The 26204-nt window shown below is 39.0% G+C and overlaps 1 protein-coding gene across 1 annotated transcript in view; it reads right to left on the minus strand.

Moving 5' to 3' along the window:
* The window catches only part of kcnh5b (potassium voltage-gated channel, subfamily H (eag-related), member 5b), a 380353-nt gene that overhangs the window by 225348 nt on the left and 128801 nt on the right, over nucleotides 1-26204 (minus strand). Inside the window, exon 7 of the mRNA XM_028821982.2 lies at nucleotides 3274-3703. Within this exon, the coding sequence (XP_028677815.1) occupies nucleotides 3274-3703 (430 nt within the window). The remainder of the gene's footprint in view (nucleotides 1-3273; nucleotides 3704-26204) is intronic.

A 26204-nucleotide genomic window follows, 5' to 3' on the forward strand; every position in this document is an offset into this window, starting at 1 on the left:
AAGTTATTAAGCAGTTCGCATACGTTTGCAATCTGAGATTTTTCTTCTTTTTTTGCATATAACAAAGACATATGCTTTACATTTGTCATTCCAACAGATTGCACATCACAAACATTAACACTGCAATCTTTTTTTCGTGTCTGCCGTTTCTATAGGAGGGTGACAATGAGTTAAATTCCAATGGATGTTTTTCAAATGTTCACAAGCAATAAGCAAAAGGAATCAATGATAACCACAGACAACAAAAAGAGCAAAAAAAAAAAAACAGTACGAGGAAAGTTCGAAGAAAGAGATTTTTCTGCAATGTTTCTGTTTGGGGATCGTTGTGCAAACGTGCACAACTGAACTGCGACCACAGATCTAACTGCTCTGTGGATGATTCGTTCAAGCATTTCAAGGTCACTTCGTTGTAATGAAAGCATCTGTTGAATGTATTTCGTAGTAACGTGATTTCTATAGACTCATGTCATATGGGGAAACTGTCGGGACCATAAAAATACTTTGTTGTAATACTCTGTCACCTCGGTCTCTCTCCTCTCTCTGCGCCGCTGCAAAGCCCCGCCCGCCAAGCGCTCTGAAAAGTCTGAGTGAGTCGCCGTTGCTGGCAGTTCTCTCGCGGCCTGGCTGTCAGACGGCTGCGGACCGGTAGTGGGCCGCGGACCGGGGGTTGGGGACCCCTGCTGTAGTGGACTTCCACCCCACATGGGAGTGATTCTAGGTAAGACTGATGAGACACCTGGAACACTCCCAGGAGCTGGAACCGCCTCACTCCATTCGAGGAGCCAGAGTCGGGAGGAGGTGGACGAAGCTCTATCAGAGAGGGAGTGGAGTTGGAAGGATTAAATGAGAGAAGAAGAGAAGTAAAGGACTGAGATTTGTATTGTGGTACATTATACTGTGCTGTGCTCAGGGGAGCAAGAAAAGCATCTCCCCTCTGTAAAATAAAGTGTGTTGTGTGTTGCACTTGTGTCTATGTCGGGTTAGAGCGGCTGAACATGCCCCTGTTGTTCACAATATATATATACTAGGGAGCTTTGCCCCCTGCTCTCTTTGCTCACCAACCACCGTGTTTGGTTTTCCGGATACACACTTTTAAGATTTTTTTTTCTGTGAATTGTTGCTATTTCATTAGTTTCACTTTTATTTCAGAACTTCTGTAAAAAACAATATTTGGAATCTTTGGAGTCCCAATATGCTGAATCTTTTAAATGAGGTCAGTGAGACATGTGTTTAATGACTTTGTACCATAATTCAGGATAGGTTTCTCTGTTTGGAATTTTAGCACAGACAAAACGATCTACATCATCAGCAGTTAATAATTTATTTTGCAAAGTAACCAATAAATGCATGTGAGGTAAACCCTGTTTTTGAAATTCTCTGACTTAAACTTCAAAGCCTTACAATATTTACATACTTCTGACATAGATAGATAGATAGATAGGTGATATGTCATATCTATCTATCTATCTATGTCCATATATTCGATCTCTATTCGCCTTTTCGTTATTTCTCCGAGTAATAATTTCTCTTTGTTTGCGCTAATGCGATGTTTACTTTGTTTATTTTGACACTGTCGTTTTTTTCTGCTTTCATATTCTGTATCTTGCTCTGCATGTGTTTCGAGCCTATGTTTTTTTTTTAATCTTTTGAATTACACTGTTTTCATTATCTCTAACCTGCTCTGCATGTGTTTGGCCCCCTTGTTTTTTAACCTCTTTATGATGTTTTACTTTGTTTTCTACTCTGTCTTTTATTTCTGACCTCACTTTGTCCTGCTTTTTTTTTCAATGTCACCTGGTCTGTGGTGATTATTTTCCCTTTTTCGAGTAATAATTTCCATTTGTTTGTGCTACTGCGATCTTTACTTTCTTTTTTTTATACTTTCTAATTTTCCTACTTTCATATTCTTTAACTTTCTCCACATGTGTATCGTGCCGTTTTTTTTTTTTGAGCCTTTTGAATTCCACTGCTTTCATATTCTCTAACCTGCTCTGCATGTGTATAGCATGAACGTCTTTATGAAGTTCTACTTTATCTGTTACTCTCTGTCTTTTAATTCTGAACCCGATTGGACGTGCTTTTTTTCAATTCCACTTGTTCCGGGCTGATAATTACTTTCCTTATTTTCTAAATTTGCACCTAGATTAATATTTTTCTTTTTTGCTCTTTTTTCTCTCCAACACTTTTGAATCTCTTTTCTCAGCGCTGCTTTCTTCTTCACTTAGTCGTCGACATTTCATTTATAATGTATTGTCCTTATATGTTTTATATGCGCTGAGACCCTGGATCTGTGTGTGCTCAAATCATTTAGACGACTGAATGTTTTGCTGCCTGTTTTCTTATTTGATATTGGTTGTAAGTAGGGCATGTATTGCAACAATCTCATGTTCTACGTCAGCGTGAGACGGTCCTGGGTCAATGCCTTGGCACACAGCCTCATGTTTAAGGTCTCTGCGAGATGCTCCATGACCATTCTTTTTCGTCTCATGGGTCTTTTAAGTGTCTTCTGTGATCTTAACGTGAAGATCACGTCTCGTCTCCCGTCTTTCTCTTCCAGGATTTTTTTATAATAGAGAGATATAAAAATACAAGAGATATGACTAATGGTCAACAGACCAATTATCAGGCACCCAGGTTTGATTCCTCCTTGAGTTACTCTTTGTGCCCAGTTTGAATGTTCTCTCATTTTCCCCATGTATTCCATTGTTCTCCCAAACACCAGATGTAAGTTAATTCACAATTGGTCATTGTATACATGGGTGATGACCTGGATGCATTAGGCCAGGACAGATGTGGGTTCTCAACAACCCAGTAAGGATGAAAACCGATTCCAAGAATAGACTGGTGGATAGCATTATGACTAACATTCTTCAATAAGGCCATAATGCAGTTTCTGCTCCATTTACATGAAACCTGAACTTTATGACATTAAAATATCCTAAGTGGTATGGCATCGATACATTGAATTCCTACTGAAATTGAAGGTTGGGTAGAAATGACAACTAAACTGTCATAAACCAATTGTCATAGCAAACCAGGTGGATGGCCATATATGGTTAAGGACATAATCTGTGCATGACATTTCACATTTTCTTCAGCCACGCTTTACCACTAGACCGGGCTTGTGGCATTTTAAGGATCTCACAAGTATATACATCTATCCCACATATAAACACATTTCTCATGTTAAGCAGATGAGGTAGCATAATTTACCAAAATATGAATATCACATTAGATGCATAGAGGAGAACATGCATTTGCATTTCTACTTACATCCCACCATCATCATAGCCACTGAGAATATTTTTTCCCCATCTGTGGTCGGTGCAATGTTCCCAAATCCAATAGTGGTAAGGCTTGTCATAGTGAAGTAGAGAGAAGATATGTACAGAGAGTCTTTGCTGGGTCCACCTTCCCACTGCCCTGAGCCGCTGACATTGTACCGGTATGGGGAGCCGATGCTCATTGCCAGCTGGTATAACCAGCTGTCTGTTTGGATTGTGTTGGTCAGTTCATCTATCACCTCATAGTCTCCAATGCTGTACCATATGCAGGCCAGCCAGTGAGCTACCAATCCAAACACACAAACCAGCAGAACCAGTACAGCCGCTCCATATTCCAGGTAGTGATCCAGCTTCCTGGCGACTCGTCCAAGTCGTAACAGCCGGACAACTTTTAAAGAGCTGAAGAGGCTGCTTATACCCTGCAAAGAGAAAAGAAGAGATATAAGAATGGTCAAACATGACCAAATGGTAAATGACAAAGCACAGATGGAGCTGACCATTGAATAAAAAACTCTGCTGCTTAAATGGCATTTGGAACAGGAGCTTGCATTTCCATCCAACCTTGACAGGCCTCCCTGTGAAATACATTCCATGAAATAGTTGAGGATATCGATTTCACAGATATCCAGTTTCTATTTACATTTTAATAAGAGGGAAGCACTGAAGGCGTCAATGATTACAACATCCTAAATGCAGAATACTGAGAACAAAACTGATATGTGATATGTTAACTTAGTGGCGAGGCCTGGGTTTAGATCTCTGTGGATGGTTTCTGCTTTGCTGTTTGGGCAGGGTTTGGCTCTCCATGGCCATGTATCACACTGTAGAGCATCTGAGAATGGATTTATGGATAGGATGGGCTCAACACCCCAATGACCTCAACACCAAATGGCACATTCATTAAAATAAATATCTAGGCTCAGTGATTACTGCTGCTGCAGGACTTGGGTGCATTTACTTTTACATTTATTAAGTTACTAGGTGCTTTAATGCAAAGCAACTTATAAAAGAGATCAACATAACAGACTAAATATCAGTCTGGGGGACTGTTTGGGATCACATTTTACAGGACAAGGACAAAAAGGTTACATATCCTGGGTATTTTGTAAGGGGAGTTTTAATATTCTCCAGACATTCACATTAGTCTTCTCCGATATGTTAAATATAAGCAGGTTAGGTTGACAGCAGAGGGTAGATTATCTAATTGTGGATGTGTGGGTAACTGTGGCCTATTGTGGACTGATTCACTGAATGCTGCTGGGGTAGGGTCCAGCCTCCCATGACCATGTACTGCATCAATATATATTCTGAAAAGAGATGAAAGGTAGACATTTAAGATCTCTTTGACCCCAATACTCTAAATAAATTATACTCTTTCTGCTTGTTTGGACCAGTGGTCTGCACTCTCACTGGGTTCAAATACTATTTGGTCACTTGTGTGGAGTTATATTTAACAGGGAGCCAGTGAAGCTTCAGAAGGACTGGAGTAATGTGTTCAGTGGAAGGGGTTCTTGTAATAATATGAGCAGCAGCATTCTGAACCAAACGAAGTTTGTAAAGGAGTTTATGAGGAAGACTAGAAAGGATACAATTACAATGATCAACACAAGATGTAACTAGGGCATGCACAAGAATAACAGTGCTGGCAGCTGAAAGAGATGGGCGTAAATGCCTGATATTACGTAGATGGACATATGCAGACAGAGTAATATTATTAATATGTGTCTCAAATTTTAAGGTGCTATCAAAAAATGACACCTAAGCTCTTAACCTGGGAGGAAGAGGAGATTAGAGAATTATCAATAGTCAACGAGATATTATTAAATTTGTCCAAAAAATATTTAGTTCCTACCAGAAGAACCTTTGTTTTATCACTATTTAACTTAAGAAAATTAGCAGACAGCCATGATTTAACTTCCTGCAAACAGTTAGAGAGGGAAGATGATGGAAAAGTAGCATAAGGCTTAGTAGACAGATAGGGTTGTGTATTGTCAGCATAACAGTGAAAATGTAAATAAAATTTTCTAAAGATATGAGCAAGAGGCAGAAGATAAATAATAAATACAAGGTGCCCCAAGACAGAGACCCAGGGAACACCACTAACAACTGGGTAAACTTGTGATCTGAAATTGTTTTAGTTGTACAAACTGTGTACGATCCGAGAGACAAGATTTAAACCAGGCATGTGAAGTGCCAATAATACCAATTGATTTTAATCTCTCAAGTAGAATATCATGAGAAATTGTATCGAAGGCAGAGCTCAGATCAAGGAGCACAAGTATGGTCAACAAACCAGAGTCAGCTGCCATCAGTGGGTCATTAGTAGGGGCATTTATGCATTAAGAGCTAGGGGGACACAGGTGTTGTGCAATTTAAGTAACATCATTTTGCCAGTAATTTAACTTTTTACTAACAAGTTTATGACAACCCTCAAGTTTGATGTTTCCTTTGCTGCTTATCTTCAGTTTTTGTGTCTTCAGGAAAAGTATAATTTAGGGCTTTACACCCAGAGACTGTTGTGTCAGCAAGATGATGAGGTTATGATAGAAGACTGGGAGAAGAGTGTAAGGATAGAAAAAGGTCAAAACCAGGAGATCAAAGCAGGAAAATCAACAAGTCAAAAACAAGAACAAAATTCATAGTCAAAAAGTAGCGGCAAACGGTCAAAACCAGAGTAACAAAACAAAATAAGAAATTAGCCAATGGAAGTTTGGAAAAGGGTTTTCAATCCTCAGCTCGGATGATGACATTAACTTACAGCTGACCTTTTAACCCATCAGTTACCATTAGGTCACGACCTCAGAGGACACACCCTGTAAAAACACAGGCAACTGTCCTAATGGCAAGTGTTCAAAATAGTGATAACTGCTATAAAATGAAAACAGCTTCCAAATTAGTGCCAAAATGAAACAACTATTTACATCATGATAAAAATTTAAAATAAACATCAGAATTTAGCTCAGGACTTTAAAAATACCACAAAATGAGGGAGAGATCAAACACAAAAATAATTTAAGATTCAAAATCGTAACTCAGACGTTGTTATTCACTGTTTTCTATCACTTATATCATTTAGATCCTTTGCTACTATTCTATTCTTAAAAAAAATACTGCTTTGCTTTTAAATTTGTATACTTTGTACGTCTTGACTGATTAAAGTAATAAAATGGATACAGGGCATTCAGTGAGGAGAGATTGCTACTTTCTTTCCCACAGGGTTAGTAGGCTGAGGGGGACACCCCCAACAGAGAACACTACGATGGTAGTAATGTATCATTAGCTGGTAAGTGGAATTGCTCAATGTGTATACGGATCCATGTGTCGAAGTTATTCTCGGGGACACAGTATATTCACCTTTAGTTGTATCTTTTATCCAAAGACCCCCTGTGTTGTTCATGTTAAAGCTACTTAGTCCCTATGTAGAGTATTAAGAAGTGGTAGGATGTGCAGGCATCACTCATAATCAGTGCTTAAGTAGACAGGGTGTGGTTCCATATGTGTGTGTCATTCTTTGTTTATGTTAAGCTCAGGATGTTAGATTACATATATACATAACAAACTTGGTGAGCCCCACTAACCTCTTGATAATACAGGTTTTCAATCAGACAATGGTGATGTCAAAGGGTATAGCCATGATCTGATACCAATTAAGACAGATCAATAGTTGTCTTCCCATTGTTTGATTGATTTTTTTGTGATGCAAATAGTGTATGAACTTGCAGATTTCACTAGTGATTAACAAAAAAGAGGCAGATATTATTTGCTAAGATGTAAATGTTAAAATTAGAAACGTCTTCACACATAAAGGAAGTCTGGTATGGTCTCATCCGTATCTTCATACCAAAAACAACACTTCCAAGAGCATTGATGGGGTACTAAGAGCTTTGTTGAAAACTAAATTAAGTTACACACAGAATTGGATTAAATGGGTTTAGAAAATGGATGGATGGATGGATGGACGGACGGATGAGACTCAGATGACAGCCATATGACTGAAAAACCTGCCAATACTTAATTGGATTTATGGAGGTAATTAACAAGTATGCAGGGTTTGTGGCTGACAACATGGACAATCGTGACACCATGATACGAGTTTGTCCGCCATCTATTTGTTGTTACTACTGTTGTTTTTAATTTTAACTACATAACCTGATGTAAGTTGTATATTTTAATTGTACAAATGTTTTCCACTTCATGCTGACTGTTGGCTCCTTGCTGTGGTCTGAAAGCTGTTTACATGCCATCTCAGCTCTTTGAACACGCCATTTGCCTGATTAGGTGGGTTAAGCTAGCAGGAATAACACATGTAGATGTCTCTAAGGATCCCCTTCGATTTACAAAAGTGCCAGCAACAGCTGATAGCATTCCATCACCAAATATTTTCTTGTGAATACAGTTAATTAAGAAAATACATTTTTTTCTAACCAGCCCTCACATAACGTGCTTCTTCTGTAAAAGACATGATAAAGCTTCAGCTCAGGCAGCTGTTTTGCTGCTAGTAAGCTTTCATTGGCTAACATTTTTTATTAAAGTGATTAATTAAATAAAATGACAGTAATAGGAATGTTTGTAGAGTTTGCTCCAATCCAAAATCCATCTACCCATTTTCTAAACACACATCTTCAAACACACAAAAAGCTGGCGCCAACCCCAATATTATGACAAGAACCTTGGAAAGGCAAAAGGCACTTTGACGAGGCCAGTCTAAATGCATGTCTTTGGCATGTGGGAGGATTTTTGTTTAAATTCACAAACTTGTTGGGCCTTCTACAGTCTGTGAAGTCTTGTTACAGGCAAACCTAAAAAGCATGCAAAATTGGACTGGGCTCTTTTTAGCTGTCTCATAATATACAAATTAAAATAAGAAAACAGATAAGCAGACTTCTAGCATTGTGTAGATTTTAATTATGAACTCACTGTAAACATGCTTTTAAACTTCCAATGGACCTTTATATCGTCACACAATTGACAAAGATACATTAATTATTTACATCCAGAATAAAAAAAGAGAACTCTCCAAGGTCCTGAACAGAAGCATACAAAAGAGAGCCAAGAGCTTCTGTTCCACAGCCGAGCATCTGAATTCATTTCTTGTATAGACAAGGCATTAATGCACTCCATTAGAGCTCAGTTCCCGAGTTTGCCACAGGTGTTCAGGCTCACTTTTTTTGCAACAGCTTACATCAGCTTGTCTTAATGCTGAAGCAGGAGGTTCAATCATTTCATTTTACAAAAGAGCTGATCCATGATCAAAGTGTTCCCCAAGGCAAATACAAGACAATGTGCAAGGCTGATAGACAAATAGGTATTGATTATGATATGAAAAAGAAAGAAAATGAAATGAAAATATCACAGGAATCTCTTTTTATGGTGACTGTATGTACAGTAGACATAACAGAAGAAGATAACAGCAGTGCAAAGACAGAAAGTTGTTTGGCATTCAAGAACATTTCTTGACTTCAGATGAAAATAGACATAGCATTCAATAAATAGGAAAGATGCTTAAAGCTTTTACCCCTTACTAGAGAGAAGAACAACTTAATGCTTGCGGTGATTCAAAGAGGGGGATTACAACAAAGCTATTACCATAACTATTCTCTTGGGATTTAGTATCATCTTCATAAGCAGTGTCAACAGAGATGGGGGTTCTAGCATAAACTTACATTTGTGCAACTCCCACACATTCTTTAAAATATCAAAAAATTGCACTTTTAGAACAAATAAAATCAGGATATCTAAGTGTGTACTTTTTGAAGGCAAAATTCTCTCATCTCTTCTGCATTTTGTCACAAAACATTTTCTGTGCATTTTTCAGTTATTGTATACTTTGAGTGGCAGACTCTCTGTCTGCCATAGAGCAGGTGAAGATTTCTTTGAGTTGGTTTGAGAGACATTGTAACAAGAGGAACAGAATGTTGTTGTAGAATGGAGCCTTTTGTGTGAGGCATACAGACATTATTTTGGAGTGTTGTAAGTAAAGTTGAAGAGAACTAAGACACTGGATTCATGTCAGTTACTTGACAGAATAGTTTTCAGACACTGAACAAAGAGAACCCCATAAAACAGACATGGTACCCATGATAAGCCTTAATAGCTGCAGTAACAGGTTGCTAGAAGCCAGGAGAGATAACGCATTTAGAGTGACTTTCACAGAAAACTGACTGGGAAGTTTACAAATTCTTTACTTTCAGAGTGACCTTATTTTACAAGGGATATATGGCCAACCTTAAAATGTCCGAAATAAATGAATACAGAGGGATCCTGAAGAAATTTTACTACAACTGAAAAAGTAAGGAGAAATTATTTCAGGCTAACATGGGAGGATGAGCATGGTAAAAAGTTGCCATTTTCTGAAGACTTTAAACATGAGGTTGGAAAGCAACACAGCATCACCTCACCATATAAAGGTAAAATGGCTGTGATTATATCCAGCCACTAAAGAGCAGTTGACTCTGGAGGTAAACAGTTCATTGTAGCACTGTAGCAGAGACCTTTCTTCACCTGTAAATGCTAACACAAACTCAAAGTCCACATATTTTTCTCCATAACAAATTAATTGTTTAAGACATGTGTACCTCTTAGTCACACTTGAGTGTGAGCGATGGACTGTAAACAGAAACAAAGTACTATATATTTAATAATAAACACATTTGAAAATAGCTACCTTAGCCAGAAGAGGGCTGCCTAGACAGGTATATACAGTTAGGTCCATAAATATTTAGACAGAGACAACTTTTTTCTAATTTTGGTTCTGTACATTACCACAATGAATTTTAAATGAAACAACTGAGATGCAGTTGAAGAGCAGACTTTCAGCTTTAATTCAGTGGGGTGAACAAAACGATTCCATAAAAATGTGAGTCAACTAAAGCATTTTTTAACACAATCCCTTCATTTCAGGGGCTCAAAAGTAATTGGACAAATTAAATAACTGGAAATAAAATGTTCATTTCTAATACTTGGTTGAAAACCCTTTGCTGCCAATGACAGCCTGAAGTCTTGAACTCCTGGACATCACCAGATGCTGGGTTTCCTCCTTTTTAATGCTCTGCCAGGCCTTTACTGCAGCGGCGGCTTTCAGTTGCTGTTTGTTTGTGGGCCTTTGTCTGAAGTTTAGTCTTCAACAAGTGAAATGCGTGCTCAGTTGGGTTAAGATCAGGTGACTGACTTGGCCATTCAAGAATTTTCCACTTCTTTGCTTTAATAAACTCCTGGGTTGCTTTGGCTGTATGTTTTGGGTCATTGTCCATCTGTATCATGAAATGCTGCCCAATCAATTTGACTGCATTTAGCTGGACTGGAGCAGACAGTATGTCTTTGAACACCTCAGAATTCATTCGGCTGCTTCTGTCCTGTGTCACATCATCAATAAACACTAGTGTCCCAGTGCCACTGGCAGCCATGCACCCCCAAGCCATCACACTGCCTCCACCGTGTTTTACAGATGATGTGGTATACTTTGGATAATGAGCTGTTCCACGCCTTCTCTGTACTTTTTTCTTGCCATCATTCTGGTAGAGGTTGATCTTGGTTTCATCTGTCCAAAGAATGTTTTTCCAGAACTGTGCTGGCTTTTTTAGATGTTCTTTAGCAAAGTCCAATCTAGCCTTTCTATTCTTGAGGCTTATGAGTGGCTTGCACCTTGCAGTGCACCATCTGTATTTACTTTCATGCAGTCTTCTCTGTATGGTAGACTTGGATATCGATACGCCTACCCCCTGGAGAGTGTTGTTCACTTGGTCGGCTGTTGTGAAGGGGTTTCTCTTCACCATGGAAATGATTCTGCGATCATCCACCACTGTTGTCTTCCATGGACGTCCAGGTCTTTTTGCGTTGCTGAGTTCACCAGTGCTTGCTTTCTTTCTCAGGATGTACCAAACTGTAGATTTTGCCACTCGTAATATTGTAGCAGTTTCTCAAGATGGGTTTTTTCTGTTTTCGCAGCTTAAGGATGGCTTCTTTCACCTGCATGGAGAGCTCCTTTGACCGCATGTTGTCTGTTCACAGCAAAATCTTCCACATGCAAGCACCACACCTCAAATCAACTCCAGGCCTTTTATCTGCTTAATTGATAATGACATAACGACGGACTTGCCCACACCTGCCCATGAAATAGCCTTTGAGTCAATTGTCCAATTACTTTTGAGCCCCTGAAATGAAGGGATTGTGTTCAAAAAATGCTTTAGTTGCCTCACATTTTTATGCAATCGTTTTCTTCACCCCACTGAATTAAAGCTGAAAGTCTGCACTTCAACTGCATCTGAGTTGTTTCATTTAAAATTCATTGTGGTAATGTACAGAACCAAAATTAGAAAAAAGTTGTCTCTGTCCAAATATTTATGGACCTAACTGTAGTAATGCCACCTTCTTTATGAGAGATGCAATAGCTTGTCATTTTCCTCAACTACATGTGCAGTCAATGTTCTTCACGTTTGTATATTTGGTTTCTCGACTGTAACAATTAAACATAGTGCAGCATAGACATTTACAGAACATTCCTCACAACAGGGCATTTTTGGTCAGGTGATAGTCAATTCTTAATAGATCAGCTCACTGCATTCATTTAATGGGGGAAAACATTGAAATAAGGCCATAAAAATCTAACAAGTTCTCTAGTGACAATTAGCATCATGAACGTTTTGCTAGACCTTCCCAGACTAATCAGAAGTTTCACAGAAGCCTCTTTGTGCTTTCTCCACATATATTTGGAAAGGTCACATTACATTTTCCAGCACACTCCCTGTCAACCCTCTTTCATGACCCCAGCTTTAAGTCACTCCATACACTTCATGTAGGTTCACCTTTCTCTCACTGTCATTCAAATCAAGACTACAAGTCTCATACAGGACTGTTCCATTTAGTGTCTCTGATCACACTGGAGCTCTTACTCACTCTAATTCAAAGAAAAGGATGAAGATCTGGTTTTGTAATCTAACTTTAAGTAAGTTAGATGCTCACTTTCCAAAATAGAAAAGCTGTGACAAGAACAGGCCATTCAGCCCAGAAAAACTCTTATGATACTTACTTACAGTACTTAGTCTCAGGACTATTAGGTTGCCACATTAGGGTATTAGTTTTGGTACATGTTGCTTTTCAGACTTCTGATTAAGATTAAATCCTAGAAATGCATTCAAGTCCCTTTTTTGGTGAGACAACTGCAAACTGTTTTCATTGAATCTTGGTGTTTCAGGCCTCCTGCCAGCCCGAGGAAACAAACTTGTGAGTGTTATTATTTACAGGCAGATGAGTTATTATTTAAAGACTCATGATTCTACTTGAGTTATTATTTACAAAAAATCTTGTTTATCTTGGTACAAGAGAGTGGGAACATGTTGCACATGATAATATTACTATTACTATTAACACAAAAGTGTTTTAACTTTGCCAAATTTCTAGAAAGACTGTTGCAGAAAATGCATATCTCAATGTTAATTTGGAGATTTTCACTTTTCTTTACATCCGTCTGCCTGTGTGCTTTCTATATGGGACCCGAGTCATGAATCCAGTACCCTGGGTTAGAATATCCTTACTGAAATGTCAGAGTGAGACAGAAGCCAACACTGGGAATCAGAAAACAACTCTCCAGATCACTTTTGACAGATAGGAAGCAGTGGAGGGCAGTAGGCAAACTGTGCTCTGAAGGACTGGTAGAAGGACATTACGGCTTCAGTTGGCCTGTATCACGCAAGAGCACATTCCTCTGTTCCAGCCACAAAATGTTGTAAGTGATAATGAACGATTGTCTGGTTAGAATACTGGAACTTGATAAAAGATCGATTTGACTACCTGCTTATGAAACATTGCACATACCTTTAACTATGCTTAATCTCCTGATGCTTTTCCATTAAAAATCACCACTGTCTCTGTTGAGTCATTCCAGCAGTGTTAAAAAATATGAAATTTGTGAAAATAAAGAAAAGGTTCACAAGAGATGTAAAGTTCTTCAATGTTTTAATTTCTTTTCAGAATATGGGTTTGACTTTTGATTGTCAATTTTAGGGTTGCATGTGAACTATAACAGTAATCCCTCGCTATATCGCGCTTCGACTTTCGCGGCTTCACTCTATCGCGGATTTTATATGTAAGCATATTTAAATATATATCGCGGATTTTTTGCTGGTTCGCGGATTTCTGCGAACAATGGGTCTTTTAATTTCTGGTACATGCTTCCTCAGTTGGTTTGCCCAGTTGATTTCATACAAGGGACGCTATTGGCAGATGGCTGAAAAGCTACCCAACCAGAGCAAGTATTACGTATTAAATAAAACTCCTCAAATATATTGTGAGCACGGGGGCTGTTCGCACCCCTAGAGGATACGGCTGCTCCTCAAAAAACGCTGAAAGATTACGTTCACATTGCTGCCATCCTAGCTGGGCTTACATGTGGCTGCTTTGTCAAGCGATATGCTTCCTGCACGGTGCTTCGCATACTTAAAAGATCAAACAGCACGTATTGATTTTTGATTGTTTACTTTTCTCTCTCTCTTGCTCTGACATTCTCTGCTCCTGACATAGGGGGTGTGAGCAGGGGGGCTGTTCGCACCACTAGACGATACGGACGCTCATCTAAAAATGCTGAAAGATTATCTTCACATTGCTCCCTTCCGGCTTTGTCAAGCGACATGCTTCCCGCACGGTGCTTCGCATACTTCAAAGCTTGAACGGCACGTATTGATTTTTGATTGTTTGTTTTTCTATCTCTCTCTCTCTGACATTCTCTGCTCCTGACGAAGGAGTGTGAGCAGAGGGGCTGTTCGCACACTGGCCTAGAGTATACGGACGCTCCTCTAAAAAATGCTGAAAGACTACCTTCACATTGCTCTCTTCCTTGCAGCTGCTTTATATGGCGGTGCTTTGCATACTTAAAAGCCAAACAGCCCTATTGATTTTTGATTGTTTTCTTTTTTCTCTCTCTCTCTGACATTCTCTGCTCCTGAAGCGCACTCCTTTGAAGAGGAAGATATGTTTGCATTCTTTTAACTGTGAGACGGAACTGTCATCTCTGTCTTGTCATAGAGCACAGTTTAAACTTTTGAAAAAGAGACAAATGTTCGTTTGCTCTACAACCTCCTGTGTTTCTGTGCAAATCTGTGACCCAAGCATGACAATATAAAAATAACCATATAAACATATGGTTTCTACTTCGTGGATTTTCACCTTTCGCGGGGGGGTTCTGGAACGCAACCCCCACGATCGAGGAGGGATTACTGTAGTTGGTTATGTTTGCCCTGAGTGTTATGACTTCCACTGCATTAGACAATTGTTATGATATGCACTTTAAATTATCTCTTTCACTCAATTTAAACTCATTCATATGGACTTTTATTGAAAGTTCTCAATAGCCATGACAAAGCAGATGATAGACATCTCAATTTTCAGAAGATTGCTATCATCTGCGCAAAAGTGAACTATGGGTTCATGCTTGAATAGTGATTTGAGTTTCTTAAGCTAGATGGTTTACCTTGAGGATAACACAATCGATCACTTTTTCTTTCAGAGGGGATTCCACCACAAAGCACTTCATCAAGTCAAGTTAACTTCTACTGTCATCTCAACCATATACAAGTACACAGTGAAAAGAAATAGTGTGCCTCTAGAAGCATGGTGGAATGCGTAAAACGTAGACAACACATAGTGCTATAAAACTGTATGAGACATGGTACATAACTATACAAGAAACAATAAACACAATAACCTTGCAGGCCAGTTTAAATACCAGCATTATCCAGTGATTCATAGGCACTTATCAATATTGTGCACATATTGGTATCTTAGGCATAAGTGGCATAGCAATATGTTCTGAACATGAGTAGCAAAAAGAAGAGTGCAAGAATACATAGAACAAGAACAGCCTGTAAGAAATATGCAAGGGAAGACTGCCAGATCAGTATCACCATTAAGTGAAAGCATATAAGTCTGAAAGTAAAGAGCGTAATGAAGCACTTATGTCAATATCAGAGACTAGGATGATAATGAATATAGAGCACAAAGTGATTGTACACCAGAGAGTCTGGCTGGGAGGTGTTAAGGTAGGACAGCAGACCCTACAGCCTGACAACCTGGGGAAGAAACTCATAAACAGTCTAGCTGAGCAAGCATGAATGCCACGGTGGTGCCAGCAAGACAGCAGGGGTGCAAAGCTTATATGGGAAGGGTGGGTGGGTTTCTCTGAAATGCTGTACGTCTTCCTAGTGCAGTATTTGTTGAAGAAGGTTTGTTAGTTGGATAAACTCCATTTTCAAAATCACACTGTGATGCAGCTACTCAGGTTGCCTTCTATAGTGCCCCTCTACTGTAGAAAGTATTGAAATGGAGGAAGGGAAGACTGTTCTGTTCAGTCATAATGGAAGGTAGAGGTGCCACTATATCTTCTTGACCCCAGAAGCAGAACTGAGGGTCCAGGAGAGGCCCTCTATTATATTTACACTCAGAAATTTGCCATATATAAACCTTTCAATGATGGAGCCATTGATGTGAAGTGATGCATGGACAGGATCAATTATCTCTTTTGTTTTGGCAGTGTTAAAAGACAGATTGTTGCTATTGCACCAGATCAGAAACTGTTCTGTCTCCTCTGTGTATTCCAACTTTAGGTTGTTACTTATGAGGTCCACCACTGGTGTCACCACCAAGCTTGATAATGTGGTTTGAGCTGAACTTGGCAATACAATCACAAGTCAGGAGTGTGAATAGCAATGTTAAAATCACACATCCCAGAAATAATTCAGTGGTCAGTTTAATGGTACTGGAAGTGTTAGAACCAATCAAAACTGACTGAGGCCATTCTGTGAGGAAATTGAGAATCCAAGTGCAGAGGAAAGTATTCAGGCCCAGTCCATTCAGTTTTTCAGTCACCTTCTGTGAGATGCTTGTGTTGAATTTTGAACTAAAGTCATTGAACAGTATCCTTACGTTACTGTTCATCTAGTCTAGATAAGAAACATAGAGGTGATGAGCAAATGATATAGCATCTTCTGCATATCAATTAAGATGGTACACAAATTGGAATGCCTGCGACCCTGTGTTGGGATATAGCGGGTTGGATACTGACTGACTGACTGACTGACAAATTGGAATGGATCCAGTAAGAAAGGGAGTTTTGTCTTAAGGTGTCTCTTGGCTAGTCACTCAAAGTACCATATAAAGCCACATTATGTAATATTATTATTATTATTATACATTTAAATGATGCATTTAACCTAGGTATCATACAATATTAGGATACATTTCAACTATTTACAGATATTTATACTCTAAGAGCAGAAGCAGGTTAACTGACTTCTCAGGGTCACACAGAGAGACACGAGCAGCAACTGAACTAGCAACTGTGTGCTTTAAACTCAAGTATCTTAGTTTCTGTATCATAATACTTACTACACTGTAGCATGATAAAAATATCTGGCATTTCACTGCTCCATACTGTTCAAATTACAATATTCTAAGAAGTATTTGGCAAAGAGTAGATGATGGTGTAAATCTTTCAAGCATTGCAGACTGGCTCACACGAGGATGGAATAAATGACATGATGATGATGGTTTGAGCAGCTGAGGAGCCAGCATTCTGCTGCTTTGAAAGCCAAATCCTTTACTAACAACCAGAAAATTCAGATTGGCTTTAACTGTAATTCTTCGCTTAATTAACCATACAGTACATGTGGAATGTAGCAGAAAAAATATGTACTGCTGTAATTGCTGGGTGCCATTAAGTTAATTATGTGTGCTGATATAGGCATTCATGAGTGGCTGCAGTGGCCTTCCCACATGTCCGCCTTGGTCTCCACTTCACTACTGACCTGCTTTATTGCTTCATTTCACTCAGAGAATAAGCCTGCTTGTAGCCATAGCTAAATTGTATGAGGGAATATTATCATCTCTGTTGTAAAAGAATTCATGTACAGTGTATCTCTGACATAGAGAATGTCTGATATTTAGGGAACAGTAAGTGGCTGTAACATTGGCATAGACCTAATGTAAGACTGGCAATATGTAGTTCTTTTCTTGTGTTAAGCTTTTTGATAATGGTTTGACTGTTGTTGACCCGTATCTCTCTAGTAGAGTGACTTTTCAGCTTGGCTGGGAATGGTTTGGGACTCCACCCTGAAGCTGTCCCAATGTATATTTGTCCCTGTCTTCTTCTCATACATTTATTGCTTACTTTCCTACAGGACTGTTGGACTGGTGAGGACCACAATATTCAAGACAAGCACCATCCAAGGTCCTCCATTTAGGTGCCCTTCTCCTATATTATGCAATAAGCATGGCATAGCAACAAACACAATTAGCGTGGACTGGGGCAAATGATATACACAAATGCAGGCTAAGGGTGCAGTTGTTGCCTATTGATGCCACACTTGGTCACTAAAGTAGCACCATGTACTCCATTCCCATCTCTGAGTATTCTTTCTCTCACACACATTTAACCTCTTCTTCCCACCAGTCAAGTTTCAAAGGTGATATTTTCTCCCAGTTACAATCTCATGTCACTCTTGGCCATAAGGCAGCTTTAAGCCCCCCAAGGAGTTAGGTAATAGAGTCAGGGTCTACCAAACATTTGCATTCTGTTGTATCACCAAGTGCTTTTGCACCACTGAGGCTTCAGTTGCTAATGAAAGATCAGGTCTATACTCAAAGGGACAGCATGGATACATGTAAGTCTCTCTAGCAGTATAATCACAACTAGCAGCCAGCAGGGGCTGCAACCTCCTACCAGCACACCTTGGCCACCCTTGCTGTCATAATCAGGACGCCTTTCATATCTTGGAAATTAATTGAGAACCGCTGCCTTAGAGTGATAGAGCAGTGGCTGGTAAATGCATAATATCACATCCTCCTCAAACTTCGTCTCTTCTGCCCTGCTGGAAAAAAAACATTGGCAACCCAATAGGAATAGGAGTTGTCTTTTCTGTCCAAAGCAGCTTGAACTAAAAATGTGCTTCTGCGTTTCTTTAAAGCATCCACAAGAGTGTACCAAAACATCCAATTTGAAAAAATGTCAACCACTTTAATTTTTTTTTTTTGCAAAAATTGCAATTAATGGGGATCTCCATGCTGGACCCCCAAATCTTTTTTGTCTCCTTTGTCTTTACATTTTACTAAGTACTATGTAATAAAAGACTAAAGTCTGTGTGTCCAGTCCTATAGAGCAATCTGACTGGTCAGTTTGGCTTTGTTGTGATTGGTTGGTTTGGTTTTGGTGATGTGACAAAAGAGGACACACAAGGAGAAGGCATGACATGTATGATAGAAAGTCTAAAAGTGGACAGGATGTGAGAATGCCACCTTGAAAATAATGCCACAGTCCGAAAATAAGGCTTTACAGGAATGTACTTGAGAGAGGGAGCACCAGTAAACAAACATTCACACCCATGAAAATACCAAGGAAAGTAGTCGAAACTGCACAAAGGGCAAGAGATAGCAAATATTTTTAAACCAGTAATGGCACACTGCACGATAACGTTCAGTAAATACACTTGACTGAGAGCATTCTAGCCATTCCCACGCGATCTCTTTGTCATCGCTGGATGGCGTTTTGTTCTGTCTCATTTGCCTTTGCAATTCTGGCATGTTTGGCCAATGATTGCCGACGTCGATTAGCCTCTTCTTCAGAATAAATTTCCTCTTGCGATTCTCTTTCGCTCACGTCACGTAGTATATGTGTACCAAATTTCAGATCAATAGGTCAAATGATTTGTGAGCTACAGGTGATTTAAAATCCTGGACAGAAAAACGGACAGCCACAGTAATGTATTATATAAGAAGCGTATTGTAGCATGGCAACTGTATATGTGTATATATATATATATATATATATATATATATATATATATATATATATATATATATATATATATATATATATATAGTGCATCCGGAAAGTATTCACAGCGCATCACTTTTTCCACATTTTGTTATGTTACAGCCTTATTCCAAAATGGATTAAATTCATTTGTTTCCTCAGAATTCTACACACAACACCCCATAATGACGACGTGAAAAAAGTTTACTTGACGTTTTTGCAAATTTATTAAAAATAAAAAAACTGAGAAATCCCATGTACATAAGTATTCACAGCCTTTGCTCAATACTTTGTCGATGCACCTTTGGCAGCAATTACAGCCTCAAGTCTTTTTGAATATGATGCCACAAGCTTGGCACACCTATCCTTGGCCAGTTTCGCCCATTCCTCTTTGCAGCACCTCTCAAGCTCCATCAGGTTGGATGGGAAGTGTCGGTGCACAGCCATTTTAAGATCTCTCCAGAGATGTTCAATCAGATTCAAGTCTGGGCTCTGTCTGGGCCACTCAAGGACATTCACAGAGTTGTCCTGAAGCCACTACTTTGACATCTTGGCTGTGTGCTTAGGGTCGTTGTCCTGCTGAAAGATGAACCATCGCCCCAGTCTGAGGTCAAGAGCGCTCTGGAGCAGGTTTTCATCCAGGATGTCTCTGTACATTGCTGCAGTCATCTTTTCCTTTATGCTGACTAGTCTTCCAGTCCCTGCTGCTGAAAAACATCCCCACAGCATGATGCTGCCACCACCATGCTTCACTGTAGGGATGGTATTGGCCTGGTGATGAACGGTGCCTGGTTTCCTCCAAACGTGATGCCTGGCATTCACACCAAAGAGTTCAATCTTTGTCTCATCAGACCAGAGAATTTTCTTTCTCATGGTCTAAGAGTCCTTCAGCTGCCTTTTGGCAAACTCCAGGTGGGCTGCCATGTGCCTTTTACTAAGGAGTGGCTTCCGTCTGGCCACTCAACCATACAGGTCTGATTGGTGGATTGCTGCAGAGATGGTTGTCCTTCTGGAAGGTTCTCCTCTCTCCACAGAGGACCTCTGGAGCTCTGACAGAGTGACCATCGGGTTCTTGGTCACCTCCCTGACTAAGGCCCTTCTCCCCGATCGCTCAGTTTAGATGGCCGGCCAGCTCTAGGAAGAGTCCTGGTGGTTTCAAACTTCTTCCACTTACGGATGATGGAGGCCACTGTGCTCATTGGGACCTTCAAAGCAGCAGAAATTTTTCTGTAACCTTCCCCAGATTTGTGCCTCGAGACAATCCTGTCTCGGAGGTCTACAGACAATTCCTTTGACTTCATTCTTGGTTTGTGCTCTGACATGAACTGTCAACTGTGGGACCTTATATAGACAGGTATGTGCCTTTCCAAATCATGTCCAATCAACTGAATTTACCACAGGTGGACTCCAATTAAGCTGCAGAAACATCTCAAGGATGATCAGGGGAAACAGGATGCACCTGAGCTCAATTTTGAGCTTCATGGCAAAGGCAGTGAATACTTATGTACATGTGCTTTCTCAATTGTTTTATTTTTAATAAATTTGCAAAAATTTCAAGTAAACTTTTTTCACGTTGTCATTATGGGGTGTTGGGTGTAGAATTCTGAGGAAAAAAATGAATTTAATCCATTTTGGAATAAGGCTGTATATATATAGTAGGGCGACACGGTGGTGCTGCTGCCTTGCAGTTAGGAGTGGCATGGTGGCACAGTGGGTAGCGTTGCTGCCTCACAGTAAGGAGACCTGGGTTCGCTTCCCGGGTCATCCCTGCGTGGAGTTTACATGTTCTCCCCGTGTCTGCGTGAGTTTCCTCCGGGTGTTCCAGTTTCCTCCCACAGTCCAAAGACATGCAGGTTAGGTCGATTGGAGATTCTAAATTGGTGTGTGTGTGTCCTGCAGTGGGTTGGCGCCCTGCCCGGGATTGGTTCCCTGCCTTGCACCCTCTGTTGGCTGGGATTGGCTCCTGCAGACCCCCGTGACCCTGTGTTCGGATTCAGCGGGTTGGAAAATGGATGGATAATTTTTTCACTTATTATTAGTACACTGCTAAATTCACTTCATGCCTGCAAATACTTTTGTCAGCTCCATCCATCTTTTAGTCAGGCAACTTCTTTGTTTTTTGTTTCTGGAAATCCACTGTAACATTTCCAACATTCATCTTCCATCTTTTCTTCAACATGTCTAGCTCATCTCCATTTTCTCTTCCTCATAGCTTCAATGACATCTGCAATCTTTGTTTTAAATTTAATCCATTCATGTAATATTCTGTTTCTACTAGAGCTCTTCCTCGGAGAAGAAAAATGCAGAGAAGTAATTTGTAAAGGCCAGGAGATGAGAGCAGTGAATAATGTTGGGAAAAAACAAGGCAAGGGTCAGAAAGGCTGGGAAGTCAAAATGAAACTAAAACAACTGGTCAGAATGTAACCAAATGTCAAAGTCAACGTAAACATACAAAATGCCTTTAAACCCGAAAAAATCTTTAGCCAAACCAACTTTAGCACAGCAAAGAACCATTTCAGAAATATCCAGAATCTCAGACACCGAGTGGAGCATGCCACAGCCTTAAATACCTCCTAGGTCGGCTTTTCTCAACCTTTAAGTATTTGCAGTTTTCATAACAGTTTTAATCGCGCCCCCCTAATATTTTTTTGAAACCCTAATAAAATTTATTTCTATATTTTTTGCTGCCAATACACCGCTACAAGTTTAAAATTTCCCAATGATTAGCGAAATTACGCCACATATGGCAACATTCGCGCCCCCACAGTTTGAGAACTGCTGCCCTAGGTAATGAAGTCATGACATGAAACTTCCCAGTGTCATGTGATGGCAAAAAGATTGTGTTACCATGCACAAAATGACCACCAGAAAAAAACAAGAGTCTCAAAATGACAATCGTGGAAAAGCATAATGATGGTCAAAGAACAATAATGAACAATAGAATTGATTTCAAATCACAAAATACACAATAATAACATATTACAACAGTAGAAAATGATTATATCTAGTAATTCCCAGAACACATCTTTCCATTGCCCTTTAAGTGATTGTTAACTTCATTGTCAGTATTTTCATCATTTGGCTTCTTCTAAATTTCACATTCATGCACCATCATAGGCAAAATAAAATGGTTGTTTACTGGAATAACACCATAATTATATTGCTCCATAAGAAAAGGAATAAGGGAAATGTCTCAAATTACAGGCCTATTAGTTAGTTATCAGTATGATATAAATTTGTTAATAAATTTATTTCAAACAGCATAGAAAAACTTCATATTTTAGTCAAGAGAATGTCTTACACAGTGGATTTAGTACTGTGGACCATATACAAGTGCTAAATGAGGTTATGGAAAGTAATAAATATGAAGTTCTGTTATGTTTAGGATTGATGGACTTTGAAAAGGCCTTTGATTCAGCCTCATTGAATTTAAATTTAAAAACTCTTTAACATCAAGGTATTAAAATTCCATATATCAGCTTATTAGAAATCAGCCAAGACAGCATTAGATTTGACAATTTAAAAAGGCATTTACCATTAAGGTGATTCAATCTTCAAAAAATTTCTCTTAGTATTGGGAGGAAGAGTTTAAGTCCTTGAATTGGGGTGAATTTGGAATAAATACTTACAGCTGCATAAATATTTGCAGCTGACATAATACTTTCTACATCAAATGCAAAAGGACTTTAATTAAGGATGTGGGAATTTTCTAAAGAAAATTTGTAGGCAGGCATAAAAATGAATTAGAAGAAGCCTAAAGTGTTACACAATCAGCAGGCTGAAAGAAAGAATAGATGTCTGAATGGAGAGAAACTTGGGATATTGATGAGTATGGCTACTTTGATTATTTGGCTGACGTCTTTATCCAAGATGATTAGAACATCGGAGATACAATTGGTTACATTTTATTAGGTTTTTCTAGTTGGAGAATAGGCAGGTGAAGTGACTTGCTCATGGTCACACAGTGTCAGTAGCAGGATTTGAACCCACAGCCTTAGGGTTTAAGGTCCAAAGTCTTCACCACTATATCACACTGCCTACAGATGAAATTTGCAAATGAAAAGAAAACTAATTAGATAACTAGGAGTTGTAAACTAGCTTGGAGTTCGTTTGGTAAACTGAATATTGTTATTAAAATTAGCTCACCGTACTGCTTAAAATGTCAAGTATAACACAGTAAGTGTTGAGAGTTAAACTGCTAGGCCACATAGCCTTTTATTTGCAGGCAGCTTACTAACAGACTCCCTCCTGAAATTAAAAGAAAGCACTCCTTTTGCCTTAATAGCTAAGCCCCTGCAAATTAACTGAGTTTCAAAAGAAAAATCAGAAAAAGCTTACTTGGTGCAAATATAATTAACACATTCTGCCATTGTAGTCCCTTGTATCTTAATTATTTTTGCCTTCGGGAGTATCATTATCATTATTTTTCTACTGCAAAAAAGGCTTAAGAGGATTTGCAATACATAGTGTACATATGTATATTATAATTAGTGAAATCAAGAATAATCTTTGAACTTTAGAAATAAATACCCAGCGTGGCACACTGGGAGGCTACCCAGTACATTGAACCAGCTGACTAAGTGTAGTTTAAGAAAGCAGGTTGCGCTGTAAGCACATGAAATAATCAATTCAGATTAATTAAAAAGGAGGAAGACAAGGAATGGAAGGAAAATAATGACCAAAAGAAGTCAAGTAAGAAGGATATTTTATCAAGTTTGAAATTCTTGAATAATTTCAGTGATAAATTAGAATCATAAACAATAAAGATCAAAAGTATAACAAGGTTGGCACAAAATGGATATCTGATACAGTGAACGTATTAAATACTGTAGGTTCATTAAACTAGTTAAGGGGGCACAGTAGAAAATGCTGCTAGTCCAGAATCCTGGGTTCAAATCTGACCACTGCCCAGGTAAAGTCTACATGGTGTTTGCTTGTCTGGTGCTTCTTCTTATTTATTTGTCCTGTTTTCTCCTCACAAATCAAAGATATTCATCTTACATTACTTGGCAAGTAAATGCAGTCACGTGTGTGTGTCTGTGTATCCCAACAACTAACCAGCACCCCATCCAGGGTTGGTTTCTGCTTTGCACCCAGTGCTGCCTGGATAGGAACACATTGACTCAGAATTTCAGGAGTACAAGAGTGTTTGTCCTGAAAACAGAATGAAGACAAAATGAAGAAGTAGATATGAAAATGAACATACTAAACATGAAATCTGACTGAGCGCCATGCTAATCTGAAACAACTCAAAAATAAGTATACTAAAAGCAAAAGTATTATGGTGTTTGCTATATTGGTTGTTTGTCCAGTCATCGTTGTTCTCCATGTTTTTGAGGGGAGCAGGGGTTCTCCAGATACTTTGGATTTTCTTTAACATTCTGTTTGCATGTTAGGTTGATTTGTGGCTTAAAACAGTAAGTGTGTCCAAGCATGGCACTCAGTGCTGCCAAGACTAGCTGTGACCTACATCCTCTTTGGAATTAGGTAGTGGGCTCAGAAATACTGTATATGGATGGGTGAGTTTTTGAATTGAGAGTTTTTCATGAGTTTCTATCTCTGTTTAGTGTCAATGGCATGACATTGAGTTGTGCATAGATATCTTTAAATTGTTACTGTTAATGAAAAATTGATTATGAATCAAATGGAAAAATGGTCATATGTTATTCAGTAAATGTTAGTGCTGTGTTTTTAGTGAAGGACAGACTAGCTTGTACTTCTGTGGTTCACTACAATACACCAAACACTTCTGTTGATACAGGGCACCTGGGGCTCTAGATGGCCTTCCATCTCCACAAAAACAAGAAAATCAATGCTTAGTCCAGGTCGAACAACCTTAAGGAGAGTTGCAACCACTCATATCTGGCCATCTTTGTTGCAGACATCACTCTCCAAGTCTAATCCAACAGAGTAGCAGGGATCACCACCCAGACACTGCTCACCTCAGCACAACAATGCTTACAATTCAGGTCAACTCACATGAGGAGAATCAATGCCACTCACATCTGGCACGTCAATAGTCACAATGATTTCCACCAAAGTCTGACCCACCTGAACAGCAAACATTACACAAAGGAGATGATCTTAAGACTCTCTTGATTTGGTGATTGCAGATTACTAAATTAATAGCAGGCCCCCCAGTTCATTAAACAATTCCATCAAACCTGTCAATAATTTTAAACTCATTGTGTTTGTAACTAGAGACTTATATTGCAGATTGTCTGTTTTTTAGCATTCTTCCTCCATTCTAAGGACTTTTAGAGTACAAATAACAGGACCACTGAGTTGATGATTTATTTTTGGAAAATTTTCGCAGCTTGTAACTTTCTTTTGTTCTATATGGGTCAGCATTGGAAATGCAATTATCCCAATGGCTGGCAATTCTGTAATTCTAATAGACCCCAAAGTGCACATTTTTGAAGTACTGCTACATCTGAACATATCCTCATCTTCATTTTTTTCTAAGCATGGCATTTGCATTTCAAAGACAATGTTTTCCACTGTGGACCGGGGGCAGAAACTCAAAAAGAAAAAATAAAGTATTTTTGGAGATTGAGAGATCAGTTTTTGATCTTTCAAATCTAAAACTAAAAAAGTGATGATCAGTTCATGTTACTGGTAAAATGTTGGAAAACACACACAGAAGCAGAGAACAGAATGGGCAGAACAACACATTTGAACAGGCAACAAAAAAAATACATTGGTTTACTGTAGTATCCATTTGATCTGGGTCAAACTGCGAGGCTCCATCATACATACAATAACAACCAAACAGCAAATTCAGTGAGCAGCAAAAGTTCTACTTTGTACTCTCAGGAAAAACTGAAAATCAGACTCAGCACTTAGGCCACAACCGCTTCTTCAATTGATGTTTTTCTTAAAGTAACTAAATTGAAGAAAAGTCAGATTATTATTCCACCATCCCAGGACATTGAACCTTTGAGACACTAGCACTAACCACTGTGTCACAATGCTGAAATTGATCAGTCAATTATTCTCTGTATATACTTTATCATTAAAGGGTTATCAGCATCGCAGCAGCTTTGGGAACAAAAGAGGAACCAACTCTGAATAAGACGCCATTCCATCACAGGCCATGCTTACATACGGTACAGGGCCATTAT

The sequence above is a fragment of the Erpetoichthys calabaricus genome, chromosome 16, assembly GCF_900747795.2.
Source record: "Erpetoichthys calabaricus chromosome 16, fErpCal1.3, whole genome shotgun sequence".
Lineage (NCBI taxonomy): Eukaryota > Metazoa > Chordata > Cladistia > Polypteriformes > Polypteridae > Erpetoichthys > Erpetoichthys calabaricus.